General features: G+C 41.9%; 1 protein-coding gene across 2 annotated transcripts in view; it reads left to right on the top strand.

Annotated features, from left to right (window-relative positions):
- The window catches only part of C2H8orf34 (chromosome 2 C8orf34 homolog), a 253,423-nt gene that overhangs the window by 160,052 nt on the left and 72,150 nt on the right, over positions 1–21,221 (top strand). For both annotated transcript variants that reach the window (XM_074985740.1, XM_074985739.1), the window contains exon 8: positions 4,989–5,124. In XM_074985740.1, coding sequence (XP_074841841.1) covers positions 4,989–5,124 — 136 coding nt within the window. The remainder of the gene's footprint in view (positions 1–4,988; positions 5,125–21,221) is intronic.

The following is a 21,221-nucleotide window of genomic DNA, read 5'->3' as shown; positions in this document are numbered from 1 at the left end:
CTGCATTAGGTAAATGAGTAGTCTTTGCAAAAATTTGATATTGTTAGTTGCTTTGTAAATATTATGCATTTTAGTGCAGATAACAGCTGTTTGGCTAAAAGAATATGATTGTGACCATTCTATTTAACATTTTGCATTTTTTTTCATGTTTGGGGCACTATTACGCACCTCTGTAACATCTACCTTAGTAGTATCTTTGGGAAGCTGTGAAGCAGAAAGCATGTAAATCTCACATACATTTGCAAGAAGTCCAGAGCAGTAGCCAATCAAATTTAGTACTAAGTAAATATAAGTGAGACACATCATGTAGTATAAGGAAATAAGTTTAAAATTTATGATGATGGATACCTTATAACCATAGAATTACTCCACCTTTGTAAATTGTCAGCCAGCCAAAAATTATTCAAGCAGGGAATTATTGGAACCCTCATTTATAGGAATAATATCTCTGGGGTAGTGTGTGTGGGGGGATTGGGCGTTGGCTGCTATTTCTTTTTAAATCTAATGTGTTCAGTAGTTTACAGCTGTTCAAAATTATGATTTTCTTCTCAACAAACAAAATTAGAAATTGGTGTGTGTACATGTACACTTTGGTCAGTGTCTGATATGCTTCCATATTGATTTATTATGTAGGTAACCCTGACTGGAAGCAAATAGATTTTGTTTAAAACATCAGTTCATTTGATTTAATTTGTATTTGTAGCGCTAGCTATGGATAGAAAGTTAAAGGAACAGAGTCTTAGCTGTTGTAAATTGATTTAACACCTAGCCCAAGGAATTTAATATTTTAAAATTTTTCATTAGATGATAAAAATGTTATTGTTAATGCCTCCTTCAACAAGATGTTGGAGGAGGGATGTTGGGAGAAGGGATGGCCAGTGCCTTGGATGGACTTTTTACTCTCCTTCCCCTTCTGTGTAGAAGTTTCTGAAGTTTTCTGTCATGTTTGCCACTATGATCAACTTGCTTATGTTCTAAAATGCAGCTATGCATCTAACAGATGGGATCTCATTCAGAATCATAATCAAGATCAATCCTTGTCCACAGTTAAGGAAAACCAAATGTAGTTGTGTTGGGGATTCAGCAGGCAGTACTTCATCTTCTCATATTCAAGAAGGAACCTTATTGCTTCAGCTTGTATCTTCACTGATTCCCCGTTTATTTGAGAATCCATTTCAAAATTGCCTATATTGTCTACAAACTCTCTCTGACTTTCTTGTCCCTCTTTCCTTCCCCACACTTTTAATCCTTCTTTATATCCTTCCTAACCACCCCAGCTCATATCTTGCCTTTCTGTCGATTCCTATACTCTGTTTATTTTAACATTTTGAAATTCTATTGTAGAACAATAGTTTACAGGTGCATACATAAGTAAGACTTCCAGTTCCCTCCCTAACTAACCTCTCCCTCACTGCCTATACTCGCTTTGCTCCTTCCCAGCCTATATAGCCCTTGGCTCATTAGACTGTTAGGTATTGCCAATCCTCAGGCCAGCATCAGGCCTTTTCATCACTCACAATATGTGTCCGTTAATTGGTGCTGTCAGGGCAGGGGCTAATTAGGTCCTCTTGCACAAGCACCCTGCTACATAATCTCATATAAAATTTACTCTGACTTCACTTGATTTTTGTCTCAGTGCCATTGATAAAATAGATCTAAGTTTGATCCATAGTTTTAAAACTAGGAATATTTAAAATTAAGTAGTAATCTTTTCAGTGATTCCATTTGAGACTTTCTTCCCTAAAAGATGATGAACCACATATTAAAATATCTAAAATATTCAATAATTCCAATTTTTGAAATGACTGAAGCTTGGAGAGATCTAATGCTCCAGGCTACTTTAAGATGAATTTCCCTTTTAACCCTCCCCCCCACAAAAGAAAGCAAACTAAAGCAACCAAACAAAAAACACAGAAATAACAAAACAAACAAACAAACAAAAAAGCAGAACTCCAAAACAAACAAGAAGTGTAAATTCCTGGATGCTGTATATGTTCACAATTTTAAATTTTCTTTAAACTTTTAACTGGATTTGAGATTCCCATTGAGACAAAAGTAAATGTGATTCTGAAGAATATGGTCCTTATTATTGTATTTGTTCTTTGGAACATTTTCTCCCATTGGAAGATGGTGATTTGATTAAATCAAAATGTTTCACAGGACTGCATGTTTCACTGAAATTTTTGACCAAATTTGTCCCAATGTTTTGTTGCAAGAAGGTCATTTGAGCATCCATGTTGTGTTTTGTTTTATAATCCTTCTTCCAGTCTGTTTGCCCAGCCCGTCCTAGTTCTCCCTACTACACTTGTCAAATCTGTCCCTCCTTTCCACTGCATCTCTTCTTCCTTACAGTGTATCCTAGTCTGTCACTCTTTCCCTGCCACTCTCAATCAGTGCCCAATCCACCTGATTCCCTGTCTCCACTTTCCTTCCTCAGCTACCAGTGTCTCCCCTGCATACCTCTTAAAGCCACTCTCCTTGTCAACCCAGTCCAAGCCTGCCTTCCGCCCAGCTCTGTCTCTCTCCTTCACATCTCAATTACAGTTTCCCTTCCCACCCCTTCTTATAGTCCCACTGTCACTAGGCTTCTAGTCCCAATCTACTTCTTTGCCTCCCCATTTTTTCTGCCTTACTGCTGCTTATCCCTGGTGGATGGGGGAAGTGAAGACAGCTGGAGTGATCATTCAGGCTGCGTCTACACGTGCACGCTACTTCGAAGTAGCGGCAGTAACTTCGAAATAGCGCCCGTCACGTCTACACGTGTTGGGCGCTATTTCGAAGTTGAAATCGACGTTAGGCGGCGAGACGTCGAAGTCGCTAACCCCATGAGCGGATGGGAATAGCGCCCTACTTCGACGTTCAACATCGAAGTAGGGACGTGTAGACGATCCGCGTCCCGCAACATCGAAATAGCGGGGTCCTCCATGGCGGCCATCAGCTGGGGGGTTGAGAGATACTCTCTCTCCAGCCCTTGCGGGGCTCTGTGGTCACCGTGGCCAGCAGCCCTTAGCCCAGGGCTTCTGGCTGCTGCTGCTGCAGCTGGGGGTCCGTGCTGCATATACAGGGTCTGCAACTAGTTGTTGGCTCTGTGTATCTTGCACTGTTTAATGAAAGTGTGTCTGGGAGGGGCCCTTTAAGGGAGCGACTTGCTGTTGAGTCCGCCCCGTGACCCTGTCTGCAGCTGTGCCTGGCTCCCTTATTTCGATGTGTGCTACTTTGCCGTGTAGACGTTCCCTCGCTGTGCCTATTTCGATGTTGGGCTGAGCAACGTCGAAGTTGAACATCGACGTTGCCAGCCCTGGAGGACGTGTAGACGTTATTCATCGAAATAGCCTATTTCGATGTCGCAACATCGAAATAAGCTATTTCGAAGTTGGGTGCACGTGTAGACGTAGCCTCAGTGAACAGAGGAGAGACAGGCACCCTGTTCTCATTGCTGTTGTCCATCCTAACCTTGTCTCAGAGGCTCCATGACAGGGAGGGCTTGTCTACACTACCACCTTCCTTCAAAGAAGGATGGTAATTAGGGTGTTGGGAGTTTACTAATGATGTGCAACCGTGCATAGGCAGCACTTCATTAAGCAAATTCCCCCCGTGGCAATTTCAAAGTTTATGCCGGCTCACCCGCTGGTACTTCAAAGTGCTGGGGCAACTTCGCAGTCCCCTTACTCCTCAAAATTTTGAGGAGTTTAAAACTTTGAAGTTGTCGTGGGGGTGGGGAATTTGCTTAATGAAGTGCTGCCTATGCACAGCAGCACTTCATTAGTAAACTCCCATTACCCTAATTACCATCCTTCCTTTGAAGGAAGGTGGTAGTGTAGACACGCCCGGAAAGTCCTTCTGAGCCCTGTAATCCTTGGCTGGAGTATGTTTGGTTACTCTGCAGTTGAAGATAACTGAAAAGTCTCAGGGGGCAGCTGTGTTCATTTGTATCTGTAAAAATAAGAGGAGTCCTGTAGCACCTTATGGACTAATGCATTTATTAGGGGATACAATTTCATGGTAAAACACACTTCGTCAGATGGAATGAAGAGGAAGAAAAGATGGAATGAAGAGGAAGTAAGAAGGCAGGTATAAATGTAAGAAAATTACTGCAAAAATTATTATCTATTGTAAATTAGGGTGCTACACATCTAATTTTTTTAATATATTTTTTTTGTTTTTGTGTTTTGAAAATTTCCAGGATAATTCAGTCTGAGGCACACGTTTGGAATGGGAAATTTCAGCCCAAAATTGGTGAAGTTTTAAGCAACTGAAAACAGTGTTTTGTAATGGGATTTGTTCAGCACGGTTTAATAATATTAGCATTACTAATCACATATATTTGAAAGATGGTGTAGTGGGTAGGGCATTAGTCTGTACATCAGGAGATCTGGTTTACATTCTCCATTCAACCGCAGTCTTCCTGTGTGAGCTTGGACAAGTTTTATTTAGTCCAACTGTAAATTGGGACACATGCCTCATAGGCTGTTTTGATGATAAAAGTGATTTTGAGCCACTTGGATATCATAGTGGTAAAGGCCATATTTTTATATGATTTTATTTTATTTTTCAGACTACATTTGCTGTGTTAGGTAACAAGAAAATGCAAATCAACAGCAAGCATCTCAAGAGAAGACACAACATATTCTCAGAATGTCCACTTTGGATTGAATCCTACATTTAAATTCAGTAGTTGGTCACCAACTTTCCACAGATAAATTTCCAAACTTGTGGCAAATGTGTTGGTGAAACAGAATTTAAAAATTTTGCAACACTTTTGGATCATATATATATTTTTTCTAATCCAAATTTCTGATATACTATACTAGAGGTACATATGTGCATACAGATACGTAAATAGTATTTCATCTTTTGTGCAAGTAATTTTACCTGTTTTCTTCCAAATGTTAACATTTCCTCGTTGACTCTACAAGGGAAATACTCTTTATACTGCAAAATTTTCTATAGCAAAATTTAGTTCATCCAATCATTTTGTGTTGTTACAGAAGATCTTGATGATTTAAGAATGGAAGGAGTAACCAGTGTGATGTCTTCTGGAAGTAAATTTAACCAAACTCGAAATACACATCCTGCTGAACCTCAGGCAAAGGTCACACTGAACATCTGCGCAAGGTGTGCCAGGTAAAACCATAGCCAGTCACAATAGTAAGTAGATCTTTTCTCCAGCCTTTTCAGATAACTACTATGCCTGTTTAAGGGCCATAGAATGTCTTTGCTAAAGAAAAGTTACATTGCTCTTAGCTATCCTTTAGCCTCTTTTGGCAGTTGTTTTGTGTAATGTGTGATACCATTCACATCAACAGTGCATCAGAGTGTAGATAGTTGTGAGCCTTACATCACAGCTTGAAACTGTTTTAAGTCCTTCTGAATGTCCTTAGTTATCTGAGCGTTGGTAGCTTTTCAAAGGATAAATCAGGGGATTTAGCAGTTCAGAATTTCAAAACACCTGTGTCATTGGAGATATAGTTGTACAGGTGCAGTTCATGATTTCTTATAGTTGCATCTTAAGACTTCTTAGACAGAATTAATCAATTTGGACTTATTTGGGGTAGGTAGAAGTAAATCTTTTATTCAGTATGAGAGCATACAACAGTGTGCTATTCTTCAGGCCAAGTCAATTAAAAATGAAACATTGCAGGTTGAAACTCTCTGATCCAAAATGGTTTCATCTGGCAGCATCTGCATGATTTTAGTTGGATGACCACTTACAGGGGTTTGGCTAATCTCCTGTGGTCCCTTAACATTTGTTTGTAGCCATCAGCCCTGGCTCTGTATTCTGTGTGGTTATTTAGCTGTAATTTACTCCTAAATGTCTTCTAAAAGCCCAGTAAGTGGTGGAAGTGTTGGTAATGTGCTAGTAAATATTGAGTTCCCGTTGTCTGGCAAATTCTCTCATCTGCCAGCGGTTAGGTCCAGAGGGTGCTGGACGAGAGAGATTCAACCTATAGTTGAAAATCCTTAAATTTTAGATATCGTCATGGTGTAGACACAAGATCATTTGGGAGAAGTATTTAGCATGTTTAAGTTAGACAGTCACAAAACTAGTCTTCTCACCCTTAGGTAAGTGGTATAGATTAACAAGAGTAATACAGAAGCTTGCTTAATTTCTCTCCTTGCCACCAGCTGTACTGTCGTGTTGTTTTACGTGGGTATAGCTCATTGTATATAGAAGTCAAATCAGTAATTTTGGTGTGTACTACACTAGTTTCTCAGGGCTTTTTCATTTTGTTTTAATGTTTCCATTTTTTTAAAAGAGCACCTGTTTAGGGATTGTTTCTTGTGTTGTAACCATTTTGGTCCCAGGGCATTAGGGAGACATGGTGAGTGAAGCAATATATTTTATGGACGAAATAGACAAGCTTTCAACTTTACATAGAGATATTCTTCAGGTTACTTAAAAAACAACAAGAAGTCCAGTGGCACCTTATAGATTAACAGATATTTTGGAGCATAAGCTTTTGTGGGCAAAGACCCACTTCATCAGACACATCCTCAGGTTATTGATATTTCTAATACACTTAGGCTGTGTACACACTATCATCTTCCTTCGAAAGAAGGATGGTAATTAGGGTGCTGGGAGTTTACTAATGAAGTGCTGCCGTACACAGGCAGTACTTCATTAAGCAAATTCCCCCCTGAAGCAACTCTGAAGTTTTAAACTTTGGAGTACCAGCACGCGTCTAGCTGCGGTGCACCCGCCAGTACTTGGAAGTGCCAGGCAACTTCAAAGTCCCCTTACTCCTTTTGAGTACTCCTTCTGAGGAGTAAGGGGACTTTAAAACTTCAGAGTTGCTACGGGGGGAAATTCGCCTAATGAAGTGCTGCCTGTGCACAGCAGCACTTCATTAGTAAACTCCCAACACCCTAATTACCATCCTTCCTTCAAAGGAAGGTGGTAGTGTAGACAAGCCCATACTGATATTGCTAATATACCCACAGGCATATTGACTCCCCTGTTTTACTACATCATAAGTACTGTTTCCAGGATGAGATACCTGTGAGAATTACATGACAGAATTTTCGATACATCTCTCATGAACTGTAAAATGTTTGATTTTCAGAAATTTTGCTTTTTTGGGGGAGGTGGTCTACCTTCAGAAATTAGTGAAAGGAAATGACCTAAAATAGGGTACTGATGTCCATCTTCCTAAGTCTTAGGGAAAAATGGTAATATTGTGTGCTGTACTTTCAAACAACCAAATATGTAGAAGTAAATTAAATTTCTCAACTTAGTTCTCATCCACATGATACAAGGAGGTAACAAGTAAATTAGGATGGTTTGAGTTTTCTGTATGTTGATATTTCTATGTGGAACTTGTGCAAAGATTCAACACATTTTATATGTGTCTATTTTTAAGGTAAAGTGAGGTTAAATCTACCTTTTCAATTGGTTGAATTGATACATTTGGATCTGTGATTTCATTGAAATTAATTGCTGTAATTTCTTATCATCTTTCACATATCTTTATTATTTTAAGAATGAAAAATAGTTTCATGTCCTGCTCAACTTAGTGGTTGTGGCATTCTTTTGAGTCTAGGAGCCATGCAGCTGTTATTTGGCTACCAAATCTGACTTTCCCATGCTTATTGGGTTGAATTATTGACCAAAATCCTGGCCAACTCTAGGGCTCCTTTGTAGCTCTCTAATAGTGTGCATGGGCTTTAGAACTGGATTAATGGTTAGCTCAATATTCCCCTGGTGAGTTTTCCCTTGAGTCTAATTTATTGCAAGTGCTGACTCAAAAACTGGAAGAGAACATGAAAGAGGACTATAAAGTCAAATTTGCTGGTCCTCAGGCATGCCAAATAGAGCTTGGATGTGCCTTGGGATTGATCCTTACACCTTTGCTTGTTGCTGTCGTTTAGGGGAAAGATGAGATGGCCACCAGTCCTTGCTTAGATTTCACTTCAGCCTACTGTTGATTAATGCCGTTTCTTATTTATGTTTGAGTGGCTAGCCTGCTCGTATCATCGTTTCTAGATGGAGGGGCTGATAGGAAGGGCATATCCCTCTCTCTCGGGGACCACTTTGGCTGTTGGGAGTGGGGCAGGTCCTCAGAGGGGAGATGACTGTTGGGCCTTGAGTGCTTTTCAAATATGATCTTTTCACAGCATTGGGTAAGGCTCTTCTCCTTTTAATTTGTCTATTCAGATGATGGGAATCAATGGTCCCCCTTTGCGTGTTAGTTTCATTCTCTGCAGTGGAATCTTTCATAAAGCAAGTTAAGAGGCTGGAGACTGGTTACAACAGTTTAGAGGAACAGTTTGGCACTACTTCTGCAGCAAGAGTATCGGGGACCTGAAGACAGCCTTCTTGTATATTTGAATCTATAACTGATCAAGTGTCTAGTGCAAAGAATAATGATGCAGCTCCTCCCATATCTAGACTATGGGGAAAAGTCAATCTAAAGTATGCAATTTGAATTATGTTAGTAGGTGGTGGTGGAGATAAGCCCTTCCAGCCCTTCCATATCACCTTCCTCCTGGTCACAAACCAACTCAATATCAACTACTTAACATTAAAAACAAATGCATGGTTGCTAATCTGAAGCCATTTCTCTCCATAATTTAAGAAAATTAACATATATCCCATGCATTGACAAAATACCAAGGCCAGCATCGACATTGTGTCAATCAGCCTACCATCACAATCTACAATCGCTCTCCCAATGACTGTGGTAGTGCACCAGAATGGAAAGGAAAAAGGGGAGTTGATGCAAGAGTTTCTACTATCAACACAGCATGGTGTGGACCTGCAGTATGTAGATCTAAGCTTTGTTAAGTTACCCTGCTAACATAATTCAATTTGCATAGCTTAGATTGACTTTTCCCCATAGTCTAGATCTGTGTTATGACTGTCTGTGTGCAGAGCCCTTACTAGGAGTGTAAGTTAACTGTGATTCTTGCTTTTTCAAATAACAAGACTTCTGGTTGTCTGTTCTTTCTTGCCTTGCCATAACCCAATTTTTAAATAATACCTTGTGTTTATCCTTTTGGAATGGAGTATGCTGAGCATGGCAGATGATATATTCTGACGTCAGAATTTTCATTTTGTTTTCCTCTAGGCTTCTTTTTTGTAATCTTCTCAGTTTATTCATCCCTTGACATAATAAAATCCCTAGAAAGGTTAAGAACATTACAATGGAGATTTTGTACAGATCTAGAGATAGCAGGCATCCAACCAGAGATGTGAAACTTGCTGAAATTCTTCATTGGATTTCAGAGAAGTACAAGTGCCTTTATAGAAAAAGGAATACATATTTTATTTATTTTAATGTTGTAATTCTATTGCTAGTTTAACAACTCTGCTTTCTTCTGTGAGGAAGAATTTCAAATGAACAACTGTAATTTAACATTACTTGTTTGGATTTTTTTTATTTTAACGTGGTTGAATTTTGAGACCGTTTCAGCTGAAATTTTCTTTCAAGTTCAGTTCTTTAAATTTGAAAGTTTGTTTGAAGTTTCAGTATTTAGGATTTTTTCCCCTTTTTTCCTGCTGAATACAATAGAGGCTACGTCTACCCCAGCCAAAAACTTCTTCAAAATTGCCATGCAAATGGCCATTTTGAAGTTTACTAATGAAGCGCTGAAATACATATTCAGCACCTCATTAGCATGTGGGCGGCTGCAACACTTTGAAATTGACGTGGCTCGTCCAGACGGGGCTCCTTTTCAAAAGGACCCTGGCTACTTTGAAGTCCCCTTATTCCTGTTTGCTCATAGGAATAAGGGGACTTTGAAGTAGCCGGGGTCCTTTCAAACAGGAGCCCCATCTGGATGAGCCACGCGGCAGCGAGCTGCGTCAATTTCGAAGTGCCATGGCCACCCGCATGCTAATGAGGTGCTGAATATGTATTTCAGTGGTTGATTAGTAAACTACGAAATGGCCATTTGCATGGCAATTTTGAAGTTTTTAGCTAGTGTAGACACGGCCAGAATGAATATTATCTAGGTTCTTCTTCGAGCGATTGCTCATGTGCATTCCAAGTTGGCTGTGAGCTGGCCTTAAAACTTAGGACTCTAAAGGACAGAGCACAATGTTTAAAAGTCTTACTAATGGAAGCGGCCTTTTGCCCAGATATTTCCCCTGCGGGAGCTCAGAGCAATGCATCATCAGTGCAGAGTGGTATGGCACTGTTGGTGCCATCAGAAAGCTCCTGATATTGGGATCAAGGGTCAGCACCTAGTGCTACAAGATGGTGCCCACGGACTCTCCAGCAATGCCATGGCGTCTGCAGCAATGCTGGGCCCCCGACAGGTGGTGGGAAGATGCCACAAAACAAACCCTCACCACCTTTTAGGTCCCGGAACCCGCCCCTGCGGCCTTTGTCGCGGTGCGCCCCCAGAGGATGCGGACCTACTCTGGCACTCCCTGGGAAGACTGAGGTCGAGGAGAGCAATGAGACAGGCAACAGAGATATGTGAAACACATGTGGTTTATTAATACACTAGGAAGGAACGGGAAGTATTACTGCCAGTCCTATTCTAATATCAGTATACACTTACTTGGATCAACAACAGTATACACTTACTTGGATCAACAGGAAGATGACCATTTTTAATACCAGACTGTGACCTAGTCTCAGGTAAATTCGGCCCAGGGCCAGTTCAAAGGAAAGTAACGTGTATGTGTGTATGTATATATTTTGAAATAAAAGAAGGGAGAGGGCGCTACTTCTCTTTACCCTTACCGGGGACTGGATTGCTACTCCAATCCCAATAGTAATAATGATTTTTTAAAAGGCCGATGGAGGTTGTCACCTGTCTATCAAGCCGAATAGACAAGACAAGAAGAGGGGAGGCCACGCCTTCACCCTGGTAAGTATTCTTTGTTGGTACCAATATTTTAACAAGCTAATAACATTTTCCCCCTAACTAGGTTATTAATAGACTAAAAATTATTACCTATAATATACTACTAAAATGGTGTAACAATCCTATCTATTACTAACTTAATTAACAATCCTATCTATCACTAAGGTTCCTATTAATAAAACAACTTATCTATTAAAACTAACATTTAAAACAACTATCTATGACAAACAGATTAATTGAAGTGGTAACAGTTCCAAACTACAAGAAGTCTTAGTAAGTGTCTCTTGCACTGGAACTCAGCCAGTGGCCAGCAAGACCCGGCCTAGGGTCGGTCCTCGGGGTGCTGTGCCTGCCCTGCCAGACAGGCACTCAGCAGGGGGATCGGCCCTGCTCCCCTACTAGGGGTCCCTTAAGCTACTGGCGGGAAAGGTATCGCCGTGTCTGCAGGCCCTGCGTAAAGCACAGGCCTGCCGGTAGGTTAGGATACTTGTCTGGTAGAGATTTGTTATGTCTGGGAGTAGGCTGCTGCTGGTTGCGCAGGTGATGAAGGCGGGCGCTGCTGGACTCGTGGCGGGCCCTGGGGTTCGCAACACCAGAGACGCAGTACCTGTGCGGACGCAGGCCAGTTCGACCTCTGGCGAGCTCGCTCTCAGGGACACCATCTTGCTGCCGAAGCCGCTGCTACAGGAACGCAGGCTGGTGACAGTCTTGCGCCCCTCTGGGTGGTGACAGTCTTGCACCTCTCTTGGGTCTTCTGCTTCAGTCTTCAGCCCGAAGGGCTGGCCTAGGGACTTGGCGGACACTCTTGTGAGCCACGCCTTCCCGTCCAGGGCCATCTGGAATGGTCTGTGTGCCCTGCTTATATAGAGATCCCTCATAAATATTCATGAGGTAATCTGCATAAGTCATCTGCATTGAGAATTCCAAGGGGGATCAAAAAGTGACCAATCACAACACTTGATTCCGGGTAGCTGTGACCTCACTGCAAGTCCTTATGAATTATTTATGAGCAGATTCAAATTCCTGGGGGCGCTGCTGGTCAAAAAGAACAGTTACAGTGCTGCCAATGGGCAAGCAGTGACAATTTAAAGCTTCATGTGTCTGTGGGGATTTTTATCATACAGCCCCTTCACGCCAAAATCATGCTGTCCCTGACTCACGGGGGTGATAATGCCTGTGTAGATGGTTTATACACGACAGATGGCACAGAAGTCAGTCCCCAGTGCCTTGCAATTAAAAAAGGCAGGAACGGGGCTGGTCCCCCAAAAGGGCCGAGCACTGAGAACTCTCCCAGATGTCTGCCAGATCGCACTATGAGTTGGGTCATGAAGTGCGGGCATCGATGCCAGTGCAAGGCAGGAGCCCGTACTTTCCGAGGCTGCCTTCAATGCCGGAGGCATTCAGTGTGGTGCACGGCCTGTTACAAATCATGGAGCCGGGACCGACGCTGCACCATGAGTCCTCATTGCTACTGGAGAGACCATCCCAGTCATTGGCACCAATGCAGACTACCAGGCAGGAGTCATCCTTTATGGCATCATCGCAGTTCCTGGCACCAGACCAGCCTCTGGACTATAAGGCAGATCTACTACAGTGACCTTGTTCAGCACACCTTATCACATGGCGCAAGGGAGACAGGAGCCTGCACAAACCATAGGCCACATGGCACCACCCTGGTCATCAGCATCAGAGTTGGTATCAGAGTCCTACTCTTAGTACTCCAGCTCAGTCAGGAGCGGGAGCACGAGATCGTCACGCTGCTGTGGATGTCAGCACCGGAGTCATCACTCTGCGGACAAGGGTTGGCAGGTTTCCTCTCAAGGCACACCCCAGTGGCCCTTTTGGACCCTGTGAGCAGACCATGAAATGCAAGGGCAGGCCGTGGGACCCCCTACTAGGGTGCCCGGCACTCCTCAGGTGAGAGAGTGGCACCATCAGTGTTATTGGCGGCGCCTCTGCTGGAATGATCACAAGGGCTGACCATGCTGGAGGCCCCTTCAGTGAGCCTGGTGTTGGCACCTTCACAGATGGCACCAACTCACCTTTGGGCACCACCCTTATAGGCACCAGGACCCACAGAACCATTGGTAGCAGTGCCGGGAGGCCCGGTGCCATTTCAGGTGCTGAACTACCCTGAAGTGCCCATAATGTAGCCCACATTTTATTCAGACACTCTACCCCAGGCTCCAAGCATGGCACCACAGACCCTGGTGCCGGGGACTCAAACAAAGGAAATAGAATGCCTTTTGCTGGTGGGCCTGGAAGGAGTGGGGGTGTTGTCCTCCCCAGATGAGGCCTTAGCCAGATCTTCAGCATCATCAGTTATGGAGAATGGTAGGGCATACCAGCTGTTGCTACACAAGGTGGCCCAGGGCCTGGATATACAAGCAGAGGAAGTCAGGGACGAAATGGACCCGGTGACAGATATCCTCTCAGCATCGGGGCCCACATGGGTAGCACTGCCCATTGTTAAAACAATTGCCAATATGGCGAAGACAGTGTGGCACACTCCAGCCTCCGCCCTATCCACAGCCAGAAGGAATGAGCACCGATACTTTTTCCAGCCCAGGGCAATGAGCACCTCTTTGCCCACCCTCCCCCTGACTCACTTGTTGTTGATGAAGCAAATCATAGGGAGAGACAGGGGTTTCAAGGCCCTTTCCCTGCAAAACAGAGAGACCAAACACCTGGATTTGTACGGTAGAAAAGTGTACTCAATGGGAGAGGCCTATAGTTAAGGATTGCTAACTGGCTGGCTCTGGTTAGCAGATATGCGTACAACATGTCTACTTCCTTATCCTGTTTGTCAGAGCTGGTTCCACTGGAGAGGAAACCTGATTTTAATGTGGTGGTGGACCAGCATAAGCTCATATCCAGAGCACTGCTGCAAGTGGCTCTGGACACAGCAGATGCTGACAGTAGGGTCATGGCCTCTGCGATAACCATGCATAGGGAAGTATGGTTACAAGTCTCGGGGCTCCCCTATGAGGTCCAACAGACTATCCAGGATCTTCGCTTCGAGGGGTGATCCCTGTTCTCAGAAAACACCGCTGAGAGATTCCGAGACCTCAAGCTTCCTCAGCAGCACATCTGGCCTGGGTCCCTATACAGGATAGCTGTAGTACGGCCACCTGGTCCTCCATAAATACGCTCACAGTCCATTATACATTGATGCAGCATGCTAGAGAAGACACTGTAGTAGGCAGGACTGTGCTCCATTCCACCCAGGACTCTGACCCCACCAGCTAGGCATTGGCTTATGTTCATCCAAGTTGGAATGCACATGAGCAATCACTCGAAGAAGAAAAGACAGGTACCTGTTCCATAACTGGTGTTCTTCAAGATGTGTTACTCATGTCCATTCCAAAATCCTCCCACCTTCCCCACTGTTGGAGAAGCTGGCAAGAAGGAATTGAGTGGGGGGTGGGTCGCGTGGTTCATATATTGGTCACCATACAAACACCACTCCAGGGGGCGCCGCACTGACCCTATGGCTACTGGCTAGGGCAAAAAGCTTCCAGCAACTTGGAATGGACATGAGCAATGCATCTTGAATAACACCAGTTACAGAACAGGTAACTGTCTTTTTTCCCCTCTTCTTTTCATTTTGCTTTTTACCCCTATGTAACTTGTCAAAACATCTGCAACTTCACAGAATGACTAAAGAACTCATGAAACTCTGTACTTCTGCAACCTGTGACTTTTTCAAAGTTTTCTCCAACTTTGATAATGACATAAAGTAGCAAAATTTGTTTACCATTTTTCATTTTGTCACTCTCAAACTTTCCAAAACTTGAACGTGAAAGAACAGAGAGGAACCGAAACCTAATTATATTGCATTCAATGTTAACAAGGAACACATTTTAAAATTTTGATTTTTTTTTAAACTGCAATGAAATGAAAATATTTACTGGAAAATTAACTGAAATTTTAATGTTGTTTCCAAATTCATTGTTGAAAAATTTCACCCAAAATAACAATTTCTCATAAAAAGCCAATTGAGGAAAAGCCTTGTGTTTTCACAGGAAGGATTCTCAGTCAAAAAGTGTTCATCAGCTCTGTTCAGTTCAGTCTGGGCTGTGGTTCATATTAGTTCTTTGTTCTGACCCAGTTTCCCAACCTCTAGTCATGAGTACCCAAAATAATATCATTGTGTCTTTCTTAGATTCACTGACATTGTATGTGCCTTAGAGGAAACACTCCATATTTTCTTTTCCCTCTCTGAATTATTACACCATTTTGGTGCCACATTTGCTGCCCTATCAATTATATTATTTGTTTCTGTGAAATGTTATTTCAGTTCCCTCAAGAGAAGAGAAACACACTGAGTAGAGTTACCATATTTGAACTTCCATAAAAGAGGACACCCCCTGAGAGCGCGTATATCTGTATCAGTCTCTACCTACTCATGTTGTGTTTAATATAGTACATTAATACAACACGAGTTGGTAGAGACTGATACAGATACACTTCCACTCAGGAGGTGCCCTCTTTTTTGAAGTTTCAAATATGGTAACCCTGAATAGTCAAACAAAGGTTTGACTAATCCTAGCACTCATCATCACAAATAACAAATATAAATTAATTCTGAAAAATTAGTTGATTCATTTCCCAAAGTATCAAAGTGTTGGTCTTTTGTTTCTTCCTGTCAGCACTGCACCCTTTCTCACTCTCACTTAATGCCCTTCAGGATCCTGTGTTCTGGAAATCAAAGGGTATTTCAAAGTTATTTTGAGTGACTTGAGAAATGCATCAAATACCACAATCACTTTGAATCCCGTGCTTCAAGTAATTTCATGGAAAGTTCCCTGTGAATTTCCCTTTAAAAAGAATGACCTTAGTCTCTATTTTCAGAATGCTAGCCATATCATGGGAAAGAACAGTATAAGAACAGATTTATGTCAGTGATACAGCCAGACTCTCAGGAGGCATAGATTTTTCCCTAATCTTTTGCAGAATTTCCCACTGGATATGTCTAGCAGCAACAGTTTCAAACCACTGAGAAGTTCCATGAAATGATGTGTTATCAGGAATTCTATATGCTCGCAAGAAAATTCTGTTTACAGCTGAAGCATAGATCTCTGTAGAAGGGAAGAGGGATCCCATGTGGGTCTTCATATCCTTGTCCTGCACATTTTCAGACTTTACCCCACTGTGTGTGTTTTACAACTATATTATTTCATCAGAAACTAAGTATGTGATATATAATGGTTGTTTTGAGTAAAAGAAAAAGCTAAGGTTACCATTTAAAAAATGAAAAGTCTATATGTGCATGTTGTAAATTCAGCATCTTACGTTGTAAAAATAAGCTACTAAATATGGTTATACAAATGATATAAAATTCTCACTGTATAATTAGGACAGCTAGTCTGGAATCTACAAAAATATGTTGAAGTTGCGTTTGTTAAATATGCTTGTGCAGATAGGTTTTATGTGAAGAACAAGTAGGCTGTACAATTACTTGATTGTGCATGCAACTGCATCGTGTGTAAACATGCACTTTGTCATCCTTGGTGGTTATTTTTGGAAATATGGCACTTAACCCATAAAATTTGCCTTTGGGGTAACTCTACCGTAACTTTAATGACTGCAGATTCGTTCCCAGCTTTCTTTTCTCAAGCAATGTTACAACATTCTATTACATGAATAAATATTTCATTACAATATCTTCTCATAGCCACAGCTGAACAATATTTCTAACATGGTTTCCTTGGATCGGGAAAAAAATAAAACTGAGAGGAAAGTTAGAAAACTTTTAAATATAAAGTTAAAAACACATTTACCCAAGCACACAAGAAAAGGCTAATTATTTGCTGCTACTTTAAAAATATACCTGTTCCAGTTTGCAAAATTTGAAACAATTGTTAAGCATATTTAAAATTTACAGGCTGTTTCCTCTTTGTTTGAATTCTGCCCTACTTAACTGGTTGACTTATTTAAAATGAAGCGAGTGCTTTACCTCTTTTTCAGATGGAAAATTCAAAGAAACACGCCTCTTTCTTCCCAAAATCACAAACACATTTCCTATTTAAAAGGTTGAGCCCTAGTAGTGTGTCTGGCAAACTAATTCTTCATGCCAGTGTCAGTGGCCTCTGTCAGCTTGGTGTTGCATTAAAGCACTCGAGTGATGAATATCAGCAACCTCAGTGTCTCTGCTGGATGCAAGCCATCTTGTGCAAAAGGCACAGAGCTCCCAAGCTTGGAGAGGTTGGTCTGCTAGAATCTGAATAGCTGGATAACAGTTTAATGCAGCTTTTTTTTTAAAAACAAAACAAACAAAAAAAACCCCACTGCCCAGTAATCCTTTTGCAAGTTCTTTAAAAAAAATCACAGGGGAAAGAGGAGAGCTAAAGCTGAAAAGACTGACAAAGGCTGCAATTTTTTTCTTCTGAGATAATGGTTTGGGAACCCAGCAGCAGATAAAAGATAGCTATTAGGAAGGCTTAATTCTCCATCTTGTAAAAGGATTAGATAATTCACTCTCTATGGATTTCTTTTTCTGGGAAATGTATTTCCACTTTTAGTTGTGTTCAGAAATAGCTGCAAAATGTACTTATTTAAATTCACAAAGGAACTTCATTCATGCATTTTGAAGAGGCAGATGGTACACAGAAAAGGTTATTTTCAGACCGTGCCCATGTTTGACTTTTGCTTAGGAGTTGAACATTGTAACTTCACCAACTTTTATGTCTCTGAATAATATATTGATGACTTGAAAATATATATTGTCCACACAAATCTTTGAAACGTTGACTGAAAAAATAATGTTCTTAGTATGCAAAGGGAGGACAGATTGTAGACATTCCTTTCTTAATTATTATTAGCATGAATCAGTTACATCACTACAGTATATGCAAGGCAATGTGAAACAAACCTCTTTGAACTTAAACCTCTTAAAATTGTGTATGTATGGTTAAGAAAAATGGATGATGGCCATATTCCGTAAAACTTCATTTTCCTCAGTGTATCTCCGATCAGCATCTATCTCAGAACATGTGTGCTATACATACCAAATAGTTCTGTCTGCAGAACCTATAGCAACAATAACAGCACTTTCTCATTTACTTTAGAATTTTGCACTACCTATTTATAGACATTACAAATCATTATCTTAGTATCAGACATAGTTTGTCAGATTGTTACCCATCCAGAGCCCCAAAGCAATTTGAGAAGCCCAGGCTGGAAAACCCCGCGATGGCGACATCCGGGTCCCCAAGCCGCACGAGCCTGTGGAGGAGCAGGGCATTGATGGCGCGGACGACCTGCAGGGGAAAGACATGGGAGAGCATCAGTGAGGGGTGTGCAGGGTGTGTCTGGCCCTCCCCCTCCAGGTCTTCCCCGCCCATGGGTCCTCTTACCTCCATGAGGACAGCCCTGACGGTGGCCTTGCCCACGCCAAACTGCTGCCCCACGGATCAGTAGCTGTCTGGAGTGGCCAGCTTCCAGACAGCGATGCCGACCCGTTTCTCGACGCTGAGGGCACGCCGCATGAACGTGGCCTGGTGCCTCAGTGCGGGGGTGAGCCACTGGCAGAGCTCCAGGAATGTCTGCCGGCTCATGCGAAAGTTCTGGAGCCAGCGCTCGTTGTCCCACTTGCCAAGCACCAGCCGCTCCCACCAGTCGGTGCTCGTGGGGTAGCTCCACAGCTGGCGGTGTGTGCGGCCGGGGGTGAGGGGCAGAGGACAGCAGGGTCTGGGGCTGCTTCCTCCTTTCCTGGGGGCAGCTCCTCTTCTGTGAATAAAAGGTGGTCAGCTGCCTCTTGCATAGCATTGAGCAGGGCAAGCACTGCTCCTGCAGGGGCTGGTGTGTGGACCTCTGGCAGCTGCTGCTGCTGCTGGGAGTCCATACTGCTTCGACGGGTGTGCATGCCTGTGGCTCTGCAGACTGCGTGCTGTGCAGGCTGAGTGTGTCTGGGAGGGGCCCTTTAAGGGAGCAGCTAGCTGTTGCCCTGGAAGTGCTAGTCCACCCTGTGACCCTGTCTGCAGCTGTTCCTGGCACCCTTATTTCGATGTGTGCCGCTTTGGCATGTAGACGCTCCCCTGCAGCGCCTACTTCGATGTGGTGCTGCCCAATGTTGACGTTGGACGTCGACGGCACCAGCCCTGGAGGACGTGTAGACGCTATTCATCGAAATAAGCTATTTCGATGTAGCATACACGTGTAGACGTAGCTACTGACTTCACATTTCTGTACATCCACTTTTGGTCTTTATAGTTTTAAGACACTTATCCTCCCATAGTTTGTTAATCTTCAATTTGTCTATCTTAATGCAAAGGTACACTAGGAAAAGGTTTCTGCATGTGGGGAGAATAAAAAGACTAGGACTTTTTCATCTTGGAAAAAAAATGACTGAGGAGGGATATGATTGAGGTCAGTAAAATCGTGATGGATGTGGAAAAAGTAGAAAACAAGGTTCTGTTTACTCATAACACAAGAATCAGAGGTCACTCAAATTAATAGACAGCATGTTTAAAACAAGCAAAAGGAATTATTTCTTCACACAACACAGGCAACTTGTGTAATTCTTTGTCAGAGGATGTTGTGAAAACCATACCTATAACAGGGTTCAAAAAGAACAAGATATATTCCTGGAGGATGGGTCCATCAGTGGCTATTAGCCAGGATGGGTAGGGATGGTGTCCCTCAATTCTGTTTGCCCGAATCTGGGAATGGGCAGTGCAGAATGGATCATTTAGTGAGTACCTGCTCTATTCACTCCCTCTGGTGAATCTGGCATGGTCACTGTCAGAAGACAGGATACTGGGCTAAATGGACCTTTGTTCTGACCCAGTATGGCCTTAAGTTATGTTTTTATGTTTGGCAGTATAACTATACCAGCACATCCTACTATTGGAAACATAGCTTATCCTGCCTTGAACACATTGCCTGTATTGCTACTACCAGTTCTCCAAATGAAATAAACTATTCTAGCAGAAGGACTTTTTATAACCATATTTACACTCAAGCTTTTGGTGGCACAGCTGCATCAGTTAGTGGTAAGATCGTTTCCTGTTCATAATGAACATAGTTATGGTGAGTTAAAATTGGTTAACATTTACACTGATCATTTCAGTGGAGTTCTTCTGGATTTATACCATAGTAAATGAGAGCAGGGTTTTGGAGATGGTTATAGCAATGTAAATGAGATCAGAATTTAAATACATATGTTTTTAGAACAAAGAATAAAATGTATGGCATATTATAGGCAAGTGTTTCTCAGCCGTTTTTGTATATAAAGTGCCACTTAAAAAATCATAAGTACCCCCAGTACACACAAAATGTCTTCTGTCATTGCAACGCATTTGTGTAAACAACGTAATCATAACTGGTTGATTGGAAGATATTGCCTATAGACATTAAACTTGGCATTCTACTTATGATTGTACAAAAAGGATAAATAAGAAAAATGAACATAGAATAAGTCCAGTTTTTTTTTATTCATAAAGAGGCTGAGAAACACTGAGTTAACGTGTTCTGAAAGAGCTCTGAATGCCCCCGACATACATAAACCCGTGGTTGAGAACCACCGATATAGGCAAGTCAGCATGAGGAATAAGTAGTCTGACGCAAAGGGAGTAGTGCAGTAAGGTTGGTTGCTAGGGAGAAGTGCAAGAAAAGAGTGCATTTTCCAGACATTTTTGTTTTACGTAAAATTAGAAAGTTGGGGCTTTAAAGACCTTTAATCTATGATCTCTGTACCATGACCTCGTTTGAGATTTGCATATGTCTGCCTCAGGGAAATTCTAGTTTAACACTGCATTGTCAGAGAGAGAGCGAGAGCGAGAGAGAGATGAAAACTTAAACTGTTTAAATCTACAGGCAAAGCAGAAGAGAAAGGAGAAACTTTAAATTAGCGGCTTCTCATTTATAGCTGTATGTCTTGGAGTGGCTGTTGGAATATCATCATGGAATATAGTATGTCTTTAATGTTTTCTTATTTTGATTTTAAATTCATAACATTTGTGAAAACTCTGAAATTTGTGTTATGTTTTTTGAAAACATATTAGTGATATAGTTTTGAAAAAAGCAAAATCACGTTGAAAAACTCATTTTTTAAAAAAAATTAATGTTTATCTTTTTTATGGAATCCAAAAATAAAATGCCTAATATACTCGCATGAATTTTACACCCAAAAAACAGACTGGGCTAGACTGTGTAGGAAGGCTACAGGTATTCAAAATTCAAGTAAATCTAATTCCTAATGAACTTGAATTCCCTAATTTAAGAAATATATTGCATCTTCAATCACACAATTCAGTTTAATAATTGAGATTTCCTTGAGTGCAAAATTCTTGTTTCCTCCCAATTAGGCCCTGATTCAAAAACATCTTAAGTCAAGAAAGCATTGAAGTATTCCCTTGTTAAGTTTTGAATAAGTTTTAAAAATTCCTGGTTTGTGTTAC

Source organism: Carettochelys insculpta, chromosome 2 (genome assembly GCF_033958435.1).
Source record: "Carettochelys insculpta isolate YL-2023 chromosome 2, ASM3395843v1, whole genome shotgun sequence".
In the NCBI taxonomy this organism is placed as follows: Eukaryota; Metazoa; Chordata; order Testudines; family Carettochelyidae; genus Carettochelys; species Carettochelys insculpta.
Note: the sequence above shows the minus strand (reverse complement) of the source record. Positions and strands in the feature narration are given on the sequence as shown.